This window comes from Ixodes scapularis, unplaced genomic scaffold, assembly GCF_016920785.2.
Source record: "Ixodes scapularis isolate PalLabHiFi unplaced genomic scaffold, ASM1692078v2 PGA_scaffold8__174_contigs__length_109621045, whole genome shotgun sequence".
Lineage (NCBI taxonomy): Eukaryota > Metazoa > Arthropoda > Arachnida > Ixodida > Ixodidae > Ixodes > Ixodes scapularis.
In genome coordinates this window covers 43,256,141-43,277,061 of record NW_024609883.1, presented here as the reverse complement: position 1 = coordinate 43,277,061, position 20,921 = coordinate 43,256,141, and the positions used below count along the sequence as shown (strand labels likewise).

The following is a 20,921-nucleotide window of genomic DNA, read 5'->3' as shown; positions in this document are numbered from 1 at the left end:
TATTGCGACGAGCGACCCCCTATATTAAGTCGCCATAGCCGTATAATCCACCCGCATAGACCACATTAAGTACCTTTCACAACCTTTTTTTCAAAATAGATCTGTTTCAATTAAAATCAAACATGATGTATATTAAAGGGATGATGAACCGAAATTTGGATTTCAAAAAACAATGCAGGAGCTACAATCCCTACAACACTACTCGTAAGGCAAGATCTTGAATGGACGGCCTTATTTTCGGAAGAAGAGGTCGAGATTGAACAAGGTCGATGAGGTGCGCGACGTCCCCCCAACATATCTCGTTTCCTCCTCTCTTCGCTTTGCCCCCTCAAGGTGGCGACGCGGAGAACACGCGAGGCTGTTTCCTCTCCTTCTCGACTCTTCTCAGAAAACAGGACGTCAACATATCTGTCAAATGCGCCTCCTTTTTTTTTAGGAAAATACGGTCATCCCTTTGAGATATAGCTGTATGAATGATGTTTTGGTGTCTGTAGCATCCCGTTGCACGCTTACGCCGCCGTGTTTTGTGGAATCCAGATTTCGGATCAGCATCCCTTTCAGGTGTTGTGTCCAGACATATAAAAACAAAGTATAAAAGATGCACAAGCAGACGGACCTTGTCAACAAGGGAGAAAGCAGACGACGAGCAAACTGTGCCGCCTCTCACCTGCTCTACGGAACAAGCCGGAACTTCCGTCGCTGGAGGCAACGTCACGTCCAAGGGCACGGTGGTATTGAGCGAAGAGCTGGGGCTGGTGCACGCAGTCGGAGTCTCCTTGGGGACGGTGTGCTCGGAACTGAGACGTCGCCGCTTGAGCCTCGCCCTTGCCGCTTTGCCTGCATCCAACCGAGCGGATGGGACGTCAGCATTTCCCTCTACCACCAAACCTTTGCGACTGCAATCCAAGCTTTACGAGCAGGGAATGAGCGTGGAACGACGCTGGGGTTTGCCGAACCTTGAGACACCCTCTTTCACAGTGCACCGCCCCCAAACTTAACAAGCAAAAAAAAAAAGAAAAAAACAACAACAACAAGAATTTGGAGCAAATAAACAAAAAAAATAAGTTTGAGCACCCCACATGTTTGAGGAATTTCTCATCTAGATTTATTAACACCTAGAACAAAAAGTAAGAAAATAAAAATGAGATTAAATACCGTAATGTCCTGAGCAATAGACCATCAACAATTTCTGTTGAATTTTCTGTTCTTGAAAAAAAAGTGTAGGCACGAGTCGAATAGGAATCGAATCTAGCACTATCTCGACTTAATGCTTTGGAAGTTCACTTAACTCTCTTATTCATATTTTGGGGATCTCATCTCTGGGGATAGTGCATTCATCCTTAGAAATGGTGCAAGCATACCTAGAGGAGCCACGCACATCCCTAAAGATGGCATGCTCATCGCTAGAGATAGCCTCCTCCTACCTGAAGAGGCGCTCATTCCTAGAGATGGCATGTTCATCCCTAAAGATGGTCCACTCCGTTGTGGGTGGGGCGGGGGCGGGGGCGGGGGGGGGGGGGGGGGGGGGGGGGGGAGGGGGGTGTAATTTTTATGGACACTAAGGCACACAAACATGCGATATCAGGGACAGCCCCTCTCCTCCGCGCCATGAGTTCGTTGAAGAGAGCGAGACTGCCACCAAATCCCCAAATCAACACCGACTACACCCTCAACAGGACACCTCGTGCAGGGGGAGAGCGTGCGACACCGGCAGCAGACCACAGCCCTTGGGAGAGGAGGCATGCGTGACCGTACCGGTCGACGACGGGTGCTTGGGGGTGGCCGGGGCGTACTGCGTGGTGGCGAGGCGTATCCGGCGCCGGGAGTGGCAGCCGAACCAGGGGGACTTGCGGCGCCGCACCACCGCATACGCCCTGCGGCCGGATGGCTCGCCTGTCCCGGGGACGACGGCCTTTAGCCTCGGTTAACCTCCATACGATGGCACTCGGCTGCACGGCTCACCCAAAAAGGCTCATCGATAGACCGTTCCGGAAATATGCAGTGCTTTCCATCGTCTTCTGACGTACGGCGCATGAAGGAGTACCCACGAACAGAAGGAAGGGTTCATGTTGATTTAGTATTTTGCGATTTCAGAACGCAGAAAATATGGGACGATAACAAAACAGGGTATGTATGGCCCTTGAAATGTGTTCGCTCCATTTTCGTTGTGTTCTGAGCTCGCAGTGGTAAGCGAGAATGAATTGCGTTACCTTCAAAATGTATGGAGTGTGCGAGCAGGCTCGAATGCACGTCGGAACGGGCCCATGATTCCCAGTGCCACACGGTGCAATTCAAGGTCTACAAAAGGCTCTGCGAGATTTTCCGGAAAGGTCTATTGTCCCCTTTGTCCTGCGAATTGTTCAAGACCCGTCTGGCAGGGCATGGGGCTACGTCCGCAGAACCGCGAAACTCGTAACTCCCAAGATTCCTACAATTTCTGAGGGTTCAGATATGACAGCTTGTAATTTTGTCTTAATGACAACTACTATTTTTGCACGTTATAAAGTGTGCAAACTTTGGTTGCACACCCCGTTGATGCCTTATGCAATGTTATTAGGCCAACTCAGTTGTGGAATTTTACTCCGGAGCAGAGCTCCGTGTGTTGTGTACGAAAAGTAGCCCGCTCTGCATTAGAAGACATCATAATCATTGGATATTCTTTGTGCTTTCAGCTACGAACTTCTTGAAAGGAACTTCGTTGATACGTTTTTCGGAGGGATCGAGAAATAAACAGGGTGTCTACCAAATTGTTTTTTTCAAATTCCCTGACTTTTCCAGGTTTTCCCTGACTATTTTAATTGAATTCCCTGACCCACAACTACCGACACCAAAACACAATATACGATAGATACACACTATTCACAACGTAAAATGTTTTCTTTAAGTTAGATAAAGCAAACTTCAGAAGATGTTAGAATACAGCATTGACCCGGGTTTACTGTTTCAGGGAGTTTGGTCCCAGCGCCTGGTCAGTACATCAATTTGTTCTCCGAGTTACTTTGTTCAGTGACTCATCAAAAGCAACCACCAGATATGGCATGCTAGAGAGGCTCGCTAGCAACTTCTCTTGAAAGTATGGAGCGATACCATGACATATGGTATATCCCATTTTGTCTTTTCCAAGCTGCATTTTTCTGGCGGTCTCACTCATGGGGAACATCAACGGAAACAGCAAAGTAGACGCTGCCGCTGAACGGAAAGACCCATGAGTAGTTATAGTGTTCAAGCACCACATGATCCCCGGCCTTTGTGACTTCCTTCTTTTGCTGTCACGGAAGGCAAGCCCGCATTTGTCGTAGTTTTGAAAAATACGATTCGGGTCTGGGAAACGCTTTGCAGAGATTTCATAGCAGCTTGATGTTTTTTACCCTCAACATGAGTAGTAATCGCCCTATTCCCCACGTTGCTCAGGGAGAACTTCTTGCAGCACATTGTGCAGTGAGCACTATTTGGATAATTTGGAATGGGCCGAATCCAACTTGCATTCGTGCATATGTCCGGGTTTGTCCAGTTGAGGTTGAAGGAGCACTTTCTCGACAGCGACATAGTCACTTTCGCATATCACCCCTTTCGGGAAATAACACAATAGAAAGCCCAACCCAAAGCCACAAACGCACGTGGCAGAGCTCGTAGAGCGGAGGCATCCAGGTTGCGGTTACGGGGAAGCGCGAAAACACAATATCTGACAAACTAATGGATCGCTAATCACGCGCCTCTCAGAGGGTAGATGAATGAACGACGGCTGTTCTCTTTCGAGTGAGTGGTGACTTGCGCCACCTAGTATCGGCTAGAGTAACTGTTTCTCCTCGTACTAGAGCAACACCACCTGACTAGAGTCACTAACTAAACAAAATGGCCGCTGCTACTCTGCTTCACTAGTAACTGTGAGTAACTCTATAGCCGCCATACTTTAGCGTTGCTACTCTAAAGTGTAGCTTATTTAGTGGCTTTAGAGTTTACTAAAAGAATGACGAGCTGCCAGCTTCGCACATGCTCTCGTGTGAAACGCAGCGCGTGGAAAATTGGGCGGGTCGCATCGCGCCTAGGGGGGTCGCGACGTCGCACTTGACTGCGCTCGTGGCTATGCCTGCCCATGCCTGCCGCTTCTAGCGTAAGCGGGCGAGCATGGGATAAATTCCCTGACTCGGCAATCTTTTTGGAAATTTCCCTGACAATTCCCTGACTTTTCCGGGTGTCTTAAAATTCCCTGACAATTCCCGGTTTTCCCGGTCGGTAGACACCCTGAATAAAACATACAATCCGGGAAAACATAAGGAACGAGAATGCTACTTAGGGGGTGCTAGAGACGAGACAGGTAACAACCGAGATAATATAATTCATTTTACACAAACATTGGTCGGTGTGTACTCGTGGCGAATTCTACGAGTCGTTTTGGAGCGTGCCGAGAAAAACTTTTCTGGAGCGCGCCTATTTCACTGGGTGATTGGGATCGAGAATAACCTGTTCCACTCGTCATTTTGGATCAGCTCCCACTTCAGATCTAGATCCGGATCCGAGAAAAGTCACTCCGCCAATTTTGGCGGATTGGATCGGAAGCCAGCCAGGCTAGCCCTTGGCGGTACACACACACGTGACTTCCTTTCTCGCCGGGCATCTCGAATGATCTCGCCGCGGAGCAATTTGCAACGACCGCTCGCAAACTGCTGCCCGCTTTACTGCTGCGCTGCTGCTTCATAACAGTTGATCTTCAAGTTGCTCAAGCAGCTGCTCAAGCGGCTTTTCCAGCAGCAGCGGCACGAGTAGCAGCGACAACAAGGATTGCTTGTATGTTCAGCATGAATTCGTTTGCCTTTTTAGACCTCCACAGAAGAGGCCGAAAATCGAGACATACTTGGACACCGTTCACGAGTATTCCGATGAAGAGGCAAGTGTGATACGCTATGCACATCGCTTATCGACGCGCATCTTTCACATCATAATTAACGTTGGCCGAGACTTTTTTGCACCTGTGGTGCATCGAAGTGCTATGCACGAGTGCTCGGGGATGGGGACACGGGCAAATGCCCCTTCGCAAGCCCAGGACTCTTGTCGCTTCTACTCCGACCCTCTTCGAGCAGGACCCCACTTGAGTTGCGTCTTGGGTTAGTAAAGGTAGTGGCACCTCACGCTAAGCCTATTACAACATTCTGCCTTGCGCAGCACCCAACAGGAGCACGCAATGATTCTGTTTCGTATTAACGCAAAAGCTCCGCAACTGCGGCGACAAACGTTGCGTTAGCTCTAAGACGACGGTGTCATTGTGCACTGGTTCAACCGATCCTTGTTGTCCCTTGTCCTATCCTCCGTGTGAAAGCATTGGGAGGCCGATGGTCTGCGGATGTGCCGCCATGCGACGAATCCATCCATGAATCAGTTTGTGCTGTTGGTGCCATGACGTTGGTTTTTTGGACATAAGAACCGAAAAAACTGACGCACTAAACAGGAAATAAATATGCATGTTCCTATGGGAGCTTGGCGGGACCAGCACTTCTGAACGTAAAAGCCGGAAAAACGCAAAAACCGAGGAACGTATGAATGAGGTTCCACTGTATTGCATTGTTACACTTCGAAAAATATCGCAGATTTTGTCAATAACACAATTTTTGTATAGTGCCGCCAGTATCAAACATGTTTCAAGATTCTCGGCTGCTAAAGTTGCGAAACAAGAATGCCATGGTGCGTGCAATGCATTTACAGTAGATTCACCCAGATTCACAAAATTGCCAACAAAAAAAAGCTCTGCGTGTTTTGCCATCTGCAGCACTGCCTTTACTTTGTTCGTTAAAAACGAATTAAAATTGCTATAAAAGTGTAGCAGCACAAGTACTATACCCGGACTCGTTATAAGTGGGTTAGACCGTGTTTTATGACAGTGTCCACTCACAAGATGCTCAAGGTCAAAACCATTGCCTGCTTTGACTAGGACCGTCTCTTGATTACCGCGTTTTCCGAGCTATGGTCTGCAGATTATACATGCTAAAAAGTTGAAATTTCAGGCTGAGCAGATTATACAAGAATTTTGTTTTTCAATATCGATTATGACAAGACGTGATGGAGTTTGTGAATCAAAGAGTATGTGAATGATGATTTATGTGTAATAATAGCTTCTTTGTGAGCTAAGGAAGTAGACATTTGTCAAGGTGTGCCGTCTATGAGAAGATGTTAGTCTCGACTAAGCACCAGGTGCTTAGTCTCGACTAAGGTGCGGATCATGCACGGCGTGTGGACTATGCACCGTGTGTGGACTATCTAAGCAAGAGCTTTTATTTTTGACCCTGAATTTTCCCCTGTGGACTATAGCCCGGAAAATACGGTACACTGGGCTTGTGCTTCCACGTGATGAAGATCTACTAGTAGTGTTTAATGACAGTTTTCCTTCATGAGGTGCTCAACTCTAAAACCAAGCCACAGATGCACAACTATGAGCCAAACACAGCCTGTATGTGCATTATTGGCTTCAGTAGTTGCCTGATCGGCAGATAGAGGGCGCTGGTGCATTCGCCGCCATTAGGTTGCTTCAATTTGGTTTGTTTGGGTTTCAACGTGCACATAGCCGTGTTGCTGTTCGCTATGACAGCCTGTGTCATGATTAAAGGAATTGCGGATGCAGCAGATTCCCTTTACCGTGTTTGCACGATTCTAACGCGCAGGCGGGTATAGCTTTCAGATATTCAAAAAGTAAATTGTGCTCAATTCTACCGCGCAGGTGAAATAATGAAGATTGAACACATTCCTCACAAAATGAATTTTATGAAATGAACGCCAACAGAAAAAAATGAAAGCCGTTTACAACTCTCTGTAACGCCGAATTAGAGCGCAGCTCTTGAGGAGGAGGAGGGAAGGGTACTGAGCCTCCTCATCCTGTCTGCTATTCCTCTGTCCGAGAAGGGTCGCCATCGCCTCATGAGGGTCATGTGACCTCACGGGGGTCACGTGACCTCGGTGACGTCACATGACCCCCCTGTGAGGTCACGTAACCCTCGTGAGGCGACGGCGATGTTGCTCAGACAGAGGAATAGGAGACAGGATAAGGACGGAGGAGGCGTATACTCTCCCCTCCTCCTCCTCAAGAGCTGCGCTCTAATTAGGAGTTACAGAGAGTTGTAAACGGCTATAAATTAAATAAAAACGGGAGGCTATATCTTTTTGAGACTAGGTAATTAATTAAAATTATTGTATGATATATAAAGCAACAAAAATAGCATCACCGCATAAAACATGTCTTGGTGAATGCAATTCTATAAAAATGTCTGATATATTCTGAAAACTCTTATGCTAACGACCCGTAAGGAGGACCTGATTAAAATGACGCATTTATTAATACATCAAGATTTAGTAGAGCTATCTGAAAACAAATTGCATATTTGAAATCACAACAGAGAAATACATCAGTATACTAAATTTCAGCACGATAAACAAAATATAAAAAACCAAAAGTTAAAGACCAGCCCCCCCACTTAAGCAAATCATTAAAAAACCAGAAAAACTGCAGGCACAAGAAAACAAGTTACGGTGTTTCTGGAGAATAACATAGAGGACAAAAACCGAATGACACGGAGAAACGTGTCGTCTGGTTTTCTTCCTCTATGTTAATTTTCCACAAACACCGTAACTTAACCAGCACGCTCCATTTCCACAAAAAAAAAAAAAAGGGTGCAGCTTTTTTTTTTTTTTTTAATATTCATGAAAAATTGATCAAGCAAACTTTTATATATCAAAAACGATTAAGAATGTCAAACAGATGTCGGTGTGATATTATCAGCAAACAAAAAGGACAGTGCTTTCAGGAAATGCAAATAGTGGCTGTTTACACCGATTGTTTCTGTCACCCTTCTGACGTAGAACTACATCTTTCTTCACGCTTGGAAGGGGGCGCAAAGTTGGGGGGTCGATGTCACGAAAACCTGGTCACGGAAGTGACGTCGCACAGATAACACCGGAGCGCTCCTTGAGGGCGTGCCGCCTGCCGCCGAGAATTGCGAAGTGCGCAAGCGCGTCCTTTCTTATCTAGTACCTTGCTCGTTTACTTGCTTCAACGCGATGCGCTCCTGTCTGATTGAAACGATGATAGATGCCGCTCTGGCAGCTGTGACTCCACTATCTTCGAACATCGCTCTGGCCAGCGGCACGCCCTGCAGCACGGGCAGTTTATGCGACTCCCTCCCGCGACTCGGTTAAGGATTAAAAACAATTGCACGCGATTCTGCATAGGCGCCTCGGAATTGGCGGCACGGGGAAATTCACATTTGCCTCTACCGGACTCCGAGCCACGGGCATTCACTTCTTGCGTACACGACATTGCCATGTGGGAGGAGCCCGTGGACGTTTCTTAAGCTGTGGCCGTAGTTCTATGGAAATTTATGCAGCACGGTAAACCTATGCACCGACCGATTATTTTGCGTCTTTCTGCAAATGTGCCACCGCTATTAGTAAGCAAACGCAAGTTGTCATAAATAATTGGCCTTTGAACCCCTGTGTTACCTTAGAATCATTCATATATCCAATGTGCATCAGTGCTAACGTTAATTTCCATGTATCGTATGACTTCATCACAAGTATGAGGTAGGCAAACAGCCAAAGTACCATATTTACTCGCATAATGAATGCACCCACCACAAGGGGCATCCGTATTTGGACTTTTTTTTTCCCTCGCGTAATGAACGCATTTCCAATTTTCGGCTCCGCGAGTCTCGAATTGCGTCCAATTTAGCTAGCCACCAAGTCAATTTTCTTTTGCCGCCAGCCGTAGTCGAGCCAAGCCAAGCAGCTTTCGTAATGGCTGCAAGCGGCCGCAAGTGCATAGTTGCGGATGTGATCAACTGTGAAACCGAGCGGCACGCACACTTGACGAAGCTTGGGTCGAGGAATTGCCCATCCCCGGACATTCTTCGCCTATCGGATGCATTGATGTGAACAAACACGCCGCCGTCTGATTCGCTTTCGGACAGCGGGTGGAAGTGGTTAGGCCCAAGAATGGTCGGGTTACTCTCCGTGCTGAGTGAGCTCCGTGTTTTTTTGTGTTTTTTTTTCCTTTTTTAAGGCACGCCGAAAGCGCCATAAAAAGGTTTGAATTTAGAGAGTATGGTTACTGTGGCGTGCCCCTGACCAGCCATGGGTGTGCCTCCATCAGTGGAGACTCACCACGGTACCTTGCCATGTCACATTGGCACCTAATATGACATTAGCACGAAGTGTGTAAATGCAAAACTTTAACACCCCGCGTAATGAACGCATCCCCCAAATATGTGTAAATTTTTTGGGGAAAAAAGTGTGTTAATGATTTCAGCGAAACGCGACGAAAAACACAAAGACAACACATCCGCCGAGGCGCAAAGAAGAAAACAGAGCGACGAGTTTTGAAGCAACGTAATGGCAGTAGCAAGGCGGGTGAAAGTCCATAGGTGTGGATGACGTGCGTGTCGCAGCTACCAGATAAAGTCCCCTCCTCACCTTGGCTGCAAGCGGCAACACCAGATGGCAGCCTTGGCACTTGCGCTATGTGTGTCGTTTAGGCACTGCTTCGTCACTGACCCTAGTTTCGTGCTTCAACGGCGGCAATAACAGTTTTATAAAAATGATGAAGCGGAGAGATCTCTGGAGCGTTGTTCAAGCCGGCTGGCGCCCGTCAAGGCCAGAGCAGACGCTCCAAGCAGAAATAGAGCGCGTCCGGGAATGAGACACTTTCTTTGGTTTTGTAAGTTTCTCTTTCTTTCAGTTGCACCGCCTGGACGGCGGAGACACTGTCGGCTGAGGCTACCTGGGGACGCACGCTATGAAAACGTTGTCTGGTCGATCGCGTCGCGGCGTTCGCCGTGCTGTGTCTCACACTGCGACCGTCAATCAAGGCAGACACAGTTCTGTGCTAAAAGCAGAGTGCAGACTTTGTACTAATCAGCACCTGTTGGATGAGCATCATACCGGCATGCAGTCGTGCATCACCACCGCAAGCTAAAGACCCCAGGCGAGCAGTGGTACTGCACTGGCGAAATTTCTAGTTTGCGGCGTAGACCAGCGTTGCCGCACCTCAAAGGCAGACCGACCTTACGCCGTATAAATGCGAACGTAAAATTCGGTTTTCTTTTCAGCACTCCACGAACGCTTTGCTGCATGTGACCCTGCCTTTCTTTGCTTACGCGCACAAACAGCACCGACAGCAGCACTGACGCAGTGTTGACTTTAAGAGCTAAGATGTGCCCGTAAAATTACCTTTTATGAAAAGAAAAGACAATCGCTTGTTAATAAATAATTGGTGTATTGAGAAACAAAAAAATGACAACCCTGATCATGTCGACAAAGATTGGGGATCGCAGAATGTGTCCCGCACAAACCACACTTCGTGCGCGGTTTCTGCTAGATTATTTATTCTTTCTATCATCTATTTTTATTTCATTTTTCATCTTCAATCAAAACGTCCCGCTCTCGCCAGCATGCTTGCATTCAACCGAAATCGTTTACCTGTCCAGATCGGCTGTGCTAGTAGATCGGTGGCTACGGCGTCGAGCTGCCACTGCACCGACCCGGCTTGGAGCCCCGTTGGCACTTCAACTTTGTGCATAAACTTTATGTTACCTCAACGTGCGTAACGCTCTCGATGTGTCACTCGTTCACGACGCTCACTGTGACTCTCACTGACAATTTTCTCGCAATCAACGACTTGTAAAACACGTTCTGCATTAAAAGAAAAAGAAAAACGTTGCTCACTTTGGCTCGTGGGCGTCGACTTGGACGAGACTTCGCAGCGCGGCGGGAGAGGCATCCTCCCGCTGTTGGTCGCGCCGTCCGTCGTCGCATGCCCACTTGCCGCAGCTTTGGGTGCCTCCTCCTCGTCCGACGAAACATGGAGGCCCCTGATCCGGCGGCTGAACCGTTTGTTGCCGCCGTCCTCGCTGGGTGCGTCCAGGTGAGCCACCTCATTCACGTCGCTGTCCCGGCGCGGTGGCTGGCGCGGCACCACGTGGTAGTTCTTGGGCACGTAGGCAACGGGCTCCTCTCCTGCAAAGACGAGGCAAGCCGTGGGCATTGCAGGAGCGACCACTGTAGCGCCTCCTAGCATTGTCTAACTCGTAAAGAAACACTAAACCTAGAAAAAAAAGTTTTTTTGTTTCTTCTTGGTTAGTTTAATAATGTCAAAACAAACGTTTGGCAAAAAACAATCTTTTTTTTTGCTTAATATTTATGTTGCGATACAAATTTTTCGATTTGTGGGCGAAACCGAAATAGTGCCTTTGTGGGATGACGATAGCGTTTGTACCCAACTACAGTCGAACCCCGCAATAATGAAACCACCGAGGAAGGAAACTTTTTATCGTTCTCACGAAAATTTTGTTGTTGCGAAAATGGACAAAGAAGCACACCTATTACAGTGATTGGAGCACCTTTTGGAGCAGCCAAAACAGTCTTTGGAGCAACAAAAGTGGCCTTTGGAGCAGCCAGATCAGTGTCTTGGGGCAGCAAAGGAGGCTTTTGGAGCAGCCCAAACAGTGTTTCGGAGCAGCAAAAGTCGCTTTTGGAGCAGATATTCTTAGAAAAATTAAGTATTTGTTTTAATTGTTGGACAAACGAAGGCAACTTGGTGATATATTGTGACAGAACTCGCTGTTTGTGTTTTACTGCTGAGACATCCCACAAGTGTACAGTGTTATAGGCGTTGCCGAGGCATTCTGAAAATAACGCTTGTCACCGTTTAACTGGTTCCCGACGTGCCAGATTTTCGTCCAAAGTAAGCAAACGCAAAACAATGAATGGCAAGCGTCCTGGCTGGCGCCTTTGTCATGCAGTCATGTTCACATGCACGTGAGGGCAACTTCAGCAGGCTTGAAGTGGCACAAACTTCGTTGTGCGAGCGGAGACTATGGCTGTTCAATCGAAACCGAAACAATGCCACTCTCCTCAGTCGCCAACTGGTTCCCAAAATAAAGTGCAAAATGTAACTGTCCAGCATACAAAAAAAAAAAAGAAAGAAAAGCAGTCGAGCGGTTTGTGCTTGCCAGGCCGGCAGGCGATGTACAAGGTGTACATACAGAAAAAAAGAACCTAAGCGCATCGATGCATTACATCGCGAGCCAGGGTCAAAACGGTTTTTGGAGCACTTTTGTGCAACGACCAAACTCGAGGCAAATAAGCGCGCTGTGCGGGTTCAACATGCAGACATTGCCTTTGCTTTAGCTCACTTCTCTTCACCAATTTTCTTTCGCGGCAAATTTTTCACGTACCGGACTCCCTCTTGAAAGGAAGTTCACCGAGAGGAACCTAGGTAATCAGTATTTCGACAAGCAGTCTTTGAGTTAGAGGGCTTCTTGTAGTAGAGTATGATTTAAAGAAGGCTAGGAATGTCGAAGAACAAGTTTAGAAAGCACCATATCTGCAGCGACGTGGGGACGGCAGCACTCGACGTCGCGCGACCACGGTGACTGTGGTCGCGCCAGCTCTTCAGCTCACAAAGTAACTCTCGTCGCCCAAAAACATGGTTTTGTTTCACAGCATGACGGCACGGCTGGCACCCGCACACTAGCGTCGCGGCACCCGCACACGCCCGCGTCTATCGTTAAAAAAAATTGAAAAAAGACGCGAGACGAGATTTTCCAGACGACGAGGGACGAGGGCAGGAGCAACGTTGGGCATGAGGCCACGAAACGAGAGACGGCGGCAAGGAGGTTAAGACGGCGGGAAAAAATATGCAAGACCGGATAGACGATTGATGCAGGGTACTTTGTGTCGGGCGGCCGCTTATGCCACTTAGCTGACGCATGCGCAATTACGGTTCTCAGTTTAGTTTCGGTTTTGAAAGGCGACCGAAATTGCTCCTTCGGCGCAGGCTTGGCGCAGATTACCCATATTTTGGCAAAATGTAGCAGGATGTAGCAGGGTTAGCCCCTTGGCGCAGTTTGGCGCAATTGGCGCAGCAATCACATCACTGCTATTACTTTCCAGAACCAAAATTGATGCTGTCCTTGGATTTCAAAATCACAAAAAGTAAGTTGCACGCGATACTGAACTGCTCCGCAATATCCAACGTCTTTCTGTTTTTCGCAGCTTCGGTGATGATCGCAGACTGCGCCAAAAACTTGCGTTTTTTAATGGGAGGCGGCACATCTTTGACAGGCCAAACGAAAGGTAGTGAACAAAGCGCGAGCGATCTCAGCGTGCACGCGGCAGACGGCGAAAAGGCAGTGGGCGGCCGGCAGTGTCATCACAACAAACGTCCCATACCTACGTAGTTGCCAACAGATGGGCTCGCAAAACACCGTTTTCAGCAACCAAAAAAAAAAAAAACTTGTTTTTATTTTTATTTTTATATGACCGAATGTAAACAGCAATGGCCACGCCGATGCTTGTCGGAAACGTATGTGCCCAACCTGTCGGATAAATGTGCTGCTCCACTTTTTGCTTTACTGGGTTCCCGATTAACTCATGTGCCAAAAAAATGTTGCAGATCATTACCTCAAACTTTCGTTAATACGGGACTGCTTTTTAAAAACTTTCAGCCTTTCCAGTCTGGTGAAGAAGGAAGAGCAGCGGAGCTGTAGCTTCTGTTCTCGATGGTGGCTTTCCAGGCGAGCGACCTGCTCTTCTTTCGCAACGGAATCTGAAGCGCTCGATGCAGTGAACTTTAGGTGATAGCGGCTTTGCAGCGGTTGCGGAACAGTTCACGCTGCTGCGCACATCGCCGCTCGTTTTGCTCCCGCTCTTCTTCCTCCGAAGAAAGGTTGCCGCCATCTATGAGTGACGGCGGTAACCAGCTGTCTGGTTGCCGCCGTCGCTCATAGAAGGCAGTAGCTGTCCAGAGTTCGGTGTCATCATTTCTTTGCTGGTGGACACAATCCTGGAGAAACTAGCCCTTAACAGCTCCGCTGTAAAACTCTTCGCTGTTGAGAGGGTGCAAATGCATCGAACTCTATAGACGTTCGCCGGGGCCGCCAAATTTCTTCGTTGCCGCGAGAATTTCGTTCTTGAGGGCTTTCGTTGCAGAGGGGTTCAACTGTGGTGTGCACTCTGAGGTCCAGCAAACTTTGAGTGCACAGACGTTGGGTACAAACGCTATTATATCCCACAGGGGTACAATTTCGGTTTCACCCACAAACCGAAAAATTTAAATTGTAGCATTAATATTTTAAACAAACAATTTCCTCTTTTGACAAGCATTTATTTTGAGATTTGCCTGTCCAGCCTCCTAGGGAGAAAAAATTTTTTTTTCCCAAATTCAGTTTTTTTTTTTTTTTTTTTTTTTTTAAATGAGTATGGAAACACAATGTTCATTCATTTCCATTCAATTCCAAGTGCACCGGTCATGAAGTGAGCATGCTACAACAGAGCGACGCCAGCCGCTTCGAAGTGCCACCAAATAAACTGCACCCGTCGAAAACGGCCGCACGTACGAGCCTCGCAAGTCACTCGCCACTTAGCCGCAATTGCGACGACTATTCAAACGATTCTCTACGCCGAGGCCAAGCACCCGTGCGTCCCACTCTGGGCACTCGTCTAGCGGTCGGCGTACCGGGGGGAGTGGTCGGGCTCACCTCTCTCCTTCCTTGCTTGCACGATCCCCTGGCAAATCTTCTCGAACTCCCAGTCCAGCTCCGTGTCCACCAGCGCATGTGCGGCATCCTGCAGTGCGTACGCCCGGTGCCGGATGTTCTTGTCTGCAAGAGGTGCCGAAAGAAAGGAGGTCTCCAATACCGCAACGCCGACCAAAGAAAATGGGAACGGCGCTAGACCGGCACCCACAAGTAGCTTCGTCCCACGGGGCAACCCCATCTGCAGCATTGCGCAAGTCGAAGGGATTGTTGGCCGTTCGAAAGAACCGCACAAATAATTTTTTTTTTAAAAAACCTATTGCGCCAGGATTTATCACAGAGGTGCCAGAAGGTGGTGAATCTCGAGTATCGAAAATTCGCCAAACGAAGTCGCCGTAGTAAGAAGTTAGAAATCGAGAACTTGGATATCCCTACATGCGGCACCCGTATGCCGATGAAATCCGTCCGATTGGTGCAAGAGCCGACAGATTATGGCATGCTGGTGCCTGGAACGTGTCTCCAACTTGTGTGTCTACCACGTCCAAAAAATTGATCTCTCCGTCCGCTCGTGCCTTTCGCCGGCATTTCTACCACCAACCGCCAAGATCGTGATATCCTACAACATGAAACTTCGGCTTTGGCGACGTCGTTTGTTGCCACTTTGGGTCGGAACCACTTTTGATGTATGGGCGGGACAGGACGCCAAGCGCTCCGGTCGGACGTGCACTCAAGGGACCGTAGCAGCACCTAAAATAGCAGGTGGCCACAACAGACGCTTTCGCCGACGTCGACAGTGGCAGAAGACGATTCTGAGCCGGCAGCGTGCTCTCTTTCTGGCTCTCGACGCACAATGTTTTGACCACTACATATAAAACGTAAAAAACAAGAAAAACAAAACGGGTAAGTTGCAGCTGTTCGTCGGCCATTGTGCAAGTCGGACACCTTTAGTTCGTGGTCAGATGCCGTGGGTCGGGATTTCAAGTTCTCAATTTCCAATTTGCTACTCGGTTAAGTTCGCTCAGTGAAATTTTGCTATGCAAGGTCCGCCACCTTTGGACACCTCTGTGCAAAATATTGACTCGGTACGTTAAGAAATCGATTTGTGTGGTCCCTTCAAACAGCCAACGATCCCCATCACTCGCGCGGTACTTCGCTAGGTGGAAAGAAATTTCGAGCTGCTTTATTCAGCGAGTTGTCGATTTGTGAGATGAGAAGCAAATGCAACATGTGTAAAGAAAACCCCTTCACCTAATTGTCTCATCAGCATGAGTTGCTAGGCTACTTGTAACTGCAGAACCAACCTTATCAAGTCATTAAAATGAGAGTACTTACATTTTGCAATAAATTTCGCTATAAAAAATAAAACAGGTATCTTGTGTTAGTAAACAAAGAGTGAAATAAACAAAATCAGGCATCTGGAGTGTCAATAAAACTTAATACTTCCACCTCTTCTTTGGCACAACTATCTAAACAAAAAAATTCCAGATTGGAAATCCCCAAACATTCTTTTTACAAGAAAAAATGCCTATATTACAGGTATTTATACCCCCCCCCCCCCCCCTCCTCCCCAACCCAAAAAAACAATAAAAGCCCAGAAAGCTAAGGTATACGTTTCTGAAAACAAACCCTTATTTCATATTGCTAGACAATTAGAACTGACAGTTTCAAAATGGTGAAACTTGGGTGCAACAAAATCTATTTAACGAGAAAAAATTCTATGCCACTATCTCAAATGCTTGTACCAATGCACCAATGTTACAACCAATGTTTCACTGAACTAATGCGGGGTTGCATTCTTATCGAGGATAACTGATTTAGTTTTGAAAAAAAGTGAGTGAAGAGTGTTGGCAAGCTGCCAAACACCTGCGTTGTAAGCCAAGTCAGCCACGCAGTGCGATTAAAGAAAAAAAAAAAAGAAACGAAGAAACAAAGAGGCAGGAAGGAGAATTTTGAGATGCTTCCAGACGACTTTATCAACTGCTAAAGCTTCAAAAAAAAAGAAGAAAAGCTTAAGGTACACTTATGCATTCTTTGAGTTGTGAATGTGAAAGCATGCAAGCCGCTCGGCCGCTCCCTTTCTCGTCTGCTGCATACTTTTCATCGCCGGTCAGCGTGCGCCACTCCCCTGGTGACCTTGGACGCTCCGTGTTAACGGCGCGCTGATGGACACGCAGCGCCATGAGGCTGACGAGCGCAGCGGCCAATGGGAGCCCCGCCGACGCGCACCAGCCAATGGAACCGAAGGCGATTGCGGAAACTAGGTGCCGTTTTCACGGTTCAATCTGATGACGTTAGCTCGCTCCATGAGACTGTTAATGCTTTCGCATTAGAAAAAAGGAAAATAAGAGGAACAGATGCAAAGGTGCAACGTTATGTGGCAGTGTCAAGTGACATAATGCCACGCGCCTCCATGACATCCCCCATGGCATCATGACATCAAGATGCCTTCACCATGTTCCCTTTAATGGCCTCCTTACTTGGCTCCCAAAAAGGGCCCTTAAAAGCCATGCATTTAGAAAATGCCATCGAGGAAGCCAATTTTTTTCTTGAAAAAGGGCACTGACAGCTAGAAATTCACATTTCTTTTGTGGTCTACAATGAATCAGAATGTTTTCACATAACCCACAAAAAATGTAACGCAAAAAAAAAAAAAAAAAATTGTTGTAAGTGTGCGTTTTTTAAATTTTGTTCTCTCTCCCACTGTAACCTCCTCACTTCTCCTCTGGCAATGATGTAATAGACAAAGACATTAAGAGGCTTCGTAAGCTATGTTTCTATAACACTTAATGAAGCTTTCGTGAGGCATATTTTTGACGCAATTGCTAATGTACTCCACCCTTTCTTTCGAAATATAGCAAAGCGAGCCCAGAAGTATCAGTGACAAATCAATTGTTGCCACTTGCCACCTCCTCACCTTTTACCCGTTCTCGCAACATGGTGGCGAATGGCAGCCGTGACGACGGTGGTGATCGCGCAGGCGGCGGTGAAGTTGACAAAGTTTTCTTTTCGGTCTCTGTTGACCTTTCAAACTTGTCTGTTTAGAGCCCACCTCGGCACAAAAGAGTGTCCCGCGATTTGCGACAGGATTGTGGAGAGGGGAAAGAGTATGACACTTCCGGTTTGGAGACTGGAGAAAAAAGCGAGGAAGGCATGGCTGTGGCCTTGATGTCACCCCCACGCGGTCTGGTATACACGTTTGAAAGTACTGTCGAGACCGAATATAACGAAGTCAACGGGAACCGGAAATCACTTCGCTATATCCGCTATTTCGTTATAACCGACATCGGTTAACAAAGTGCAAAAGGGAATGGGATATAGTGATCGCTTCGCTGCAGCCGCTATTTCGTTATAACTGACTTCGTTATAACCGGTCTCGACGGTACAGCCACAGGGTGCCGCCATCTAGTTCAGCTGGGGTGCGCTTGAACATGTCATAATCTGACTTCGACGCTTTAACAAGGCGTCGTAACCAGATTATGACGCGCGCCCCAACTGGCAAGCGTGTATAATAAAAGAAAATATTGTTTCGGGCTGTCAGTGCCACTGAAAAAGCTTCCAGGTATGCCGAAAGACGACGGCCGAGGAAAAGGCCCGTTGCGAGAAACTCGGGCATTTGACGTCTGCAGCAGAGTGAGCCCACCTGTGGGGTCCCTGTCGGGGTTGTACTCGAGGGCGTTGGAGCAGATGAGGTCCACGTCGCCCAGAAACTCCGCCACGGAGTGGTACTGGTGCAGATCCACCTTCACCATCATCGTCTCCAGGTCCATGGGCTGGGCGATCACCGAGTGGTAGTCTGGCACTTCCGACGCGTCCACGGGCTTGGCAAACATGGCGTAGCGCCGGTCCCGCTGGAGCTTTGTCAGGATGTCCCTCAAGAACAGGCGCAGCTCACGTAGCCTGCGCGAATTCCCCGCGCAGACTTTCAGTCCCGAAACGCTCGGGCTGAATTCGGCACAAGATCTATGCGGAGCGCAAGTTTGTCTGCTTCTTGCGATGATGTCAGAATGCGGAGCTTTTATTGGCCCTGATTGAAGAATAGTGGGTGGACTTTAAGGCAGCTTGCTTTGATGTCTACCCACTGTCCTTCAATCACAGCCAACCAGAGCTCGGCGTTCTGACGTCACCATAACCATTGCAAAAGAAGCAGACCAACTTGCGCTACGCATTGCAGCAGTGTTCTACAGAACGGTGTTCTTTCGAACGCCGTTCAAGGAAAGCGTTCCTTTTAGGAGGAACGAAGGAACGCTCCCTTCCATCTTGCGTCGGTGAAACTGGAATGGGAAGGCGTTACATTTTCAAAAAAAAAAAAGAAAAAAAAACAGTAGGAAAAACTCCGCTCCTTTCTTTCGTCTGCATATCTGCAATTTTACCCAAATTTAGTAGGCACTTTAGCTTTTCATTGTGGACAATTTCCGTCTTAGATTTCGCGGGATGGAGAAGTGTGTCCAAGAGATAGTCGGAGACAAAGAACGGGAACGAATGCGATTGTAGCGACACAACACATAGTTTGACATGGATATTTTCAATTCCTTGCTTTATCTCTACAGATTATCCACCAAAGTATTTAATTAAATTATGCCAATGTCATGTTCACGTAACAATACGTTTGTCTTAGAAATGTAACAGGAATGTGTTCTTAACAAACCAATGAAACTTGTAACGGGAAACTTGTTCCAAGATCGAGAAGGAACCAGGAACATTATTACATTCCAATACACATCGCACGAAGAAGTGGACCAAAGTTTCTAAAGAATGTTAGCTTACCCGAGCACAGTGCTATAAAAAATGCTAGAGGCCATGTTCGGTGCCAACTTCTTTCGCACAAGATCCGGAAACTGAGAACACAGATCCTCTCCGCGCGCCGTGCCAGCGAAAGAACAGGCGCGTCAGATCATCTCAATCCAAGTAAGTCTACTCTATCCGCCAGAAAGCGGAGAGCAGTTCGATGATAAGACGAGCAAAAAATACTTCTCACATGAATTTTATAGAAACATGGCGGTTTGTTGCTGTTGTTGCTGCTGATTGCGAGGAACACGACTGAACTCAAGCTCCGAATAACTCCTGCGGGACAAATCACGCGAGAACCCGTACAAAGCAACGCTGATGCGAAACCTTTACTACACAGGAGCGAGGTCGAGAAACATGGCCAAGGAAAGACGAAGGCGTGGGTTCATTAGGAGGATAGGAAGCGGGCAGGGGATCCCTATTATTTCGTCGAAACTCGTTTCATGGAATTGCGTTGTGTGGACAACTTTTCATGGACATAAGTTTCATTGACATGATTGTTTCATTGACACTCATTATCTGAACTGCACGCTGTAAAGACATTTCGTCACGTGTGTATCATTGGGGTGTGCTGTAACCCACCCCCTTCCTGCATTCACGCCGCTTCACGGAGACAATCTGCGGCGGCTCCTTACAAAATATTAACCAACCTGACCGACCCGTACATTCTGCTTGGCGACGACAGTCTCATGTAGCTTATAATAGAAAACAGCTAATGTGAGCTGTTGATGGAACGATTTGTCGATGAAACAATTGGTCGAAATCCCACTTGTGCTCATAAAAGCAAGGGACCCGTTTGACACAATACATTCATCTACGGCCAGTGGGATTTCGGCCAGCGCCAGTGGGATTTCGGTTGACTCCTACTTGGAGCTACTGTGTTTCTACCTCTATTCCACCTATGTTGCCTTTGAGGATGACACCTTCTTGCAGAAGAGTGGAGTGTGTATAGGATCTAACATTGCACCAATTCTTAGTGACATTTACCTGGTGAAGTGAGATTGGGCCATTAATGGGAGGATGGGAGATTCTGTTCCGAAAGTGTTCCGATATGTTGAAGACTACCTCGTGGTGCTTGTTCTCAACTCGAACGGTGACCGCGATCGTGCTGCTTCTGACATTTTGGACAGTTTTAAGGAGTGTTCCCCCGGTTTGAAGTTTAAAGTTGAGAATTCCACGGACAGAGCTTTGCAATTTTCGGGTCCGAGACTTCTCCTGGTGCCAAATAACCTAACCGTCAACAACAAGAAAAAAAAAAAAATAAAAAGGAAATTTTTGGCGTGCAAGATGGACCGAACACGATGCTAAAAAAGAAAAAAAAAACCGCATCTCCACGAGGTGAATGATGTTGATTGGGGCGAAGCTCTGGTGGTGCTTGTCTGCGTAGACGCTGAGCCGCAGCAAGCCAAGCCTTTCGTTCGTTTTCATCCGTGTCAGAAAGAGAATGTGTGGCATGGAATGTGGTTCTATTCGCATTTGAGCATTTGACCGCAGCGTGACATGGATGAAAACGAACGAAAGGTTCGGCATGCTGCGGCTCAGCGTCTACGCAGACAAGCACCACCAGAGCTTTGCCCCAATTAACATCATTCACCATGTGGAGATGCAGTTGCTTTTTCTTTT

The 20,921-nt window shown here is 47.5% G+C and overlaps 1 protein-coding gene across 2 annotated transcripts in view; it reads right to left on the bottom strand.

The window, feature by feature from the left end:
• LOC8025584 (ATPase family AAA domain-containing protein 2) overlaps positions 1–20,921 on the bottom strand; it is an 86,921-nt gene that overhangs the window by 13,955 nt on the left and 52,045 nt on the right. The window contains exons 17-21 of one of the 2 annotated variants that reach the window (XM_029982025.3): positions 18,154–18,410; positions 14,517–14,639; positions 10,702–10,992; positions 1,756–1,893; positions 668–837 (exon numbers count right to left, since the gene is read on the bottom strand). In XM_029982025.3, the coding sequence (XP_029837885.2) occupies positions 668–837; positions 1,756–1,893; positions 10,702–10,992; positions 14,517–14,639; positions 18,154–18,410 (979 nt within the window). The remainder of the gene's footprint in view (positions 1–667; positions 838–1,755; positions 1,894–10,701; positions 10,993–14,516; positions 14,640–18,153; positions 18,411–20,921) is intronic. The other variant, XM_029982027.4, reaches the window with a different exon arrangement.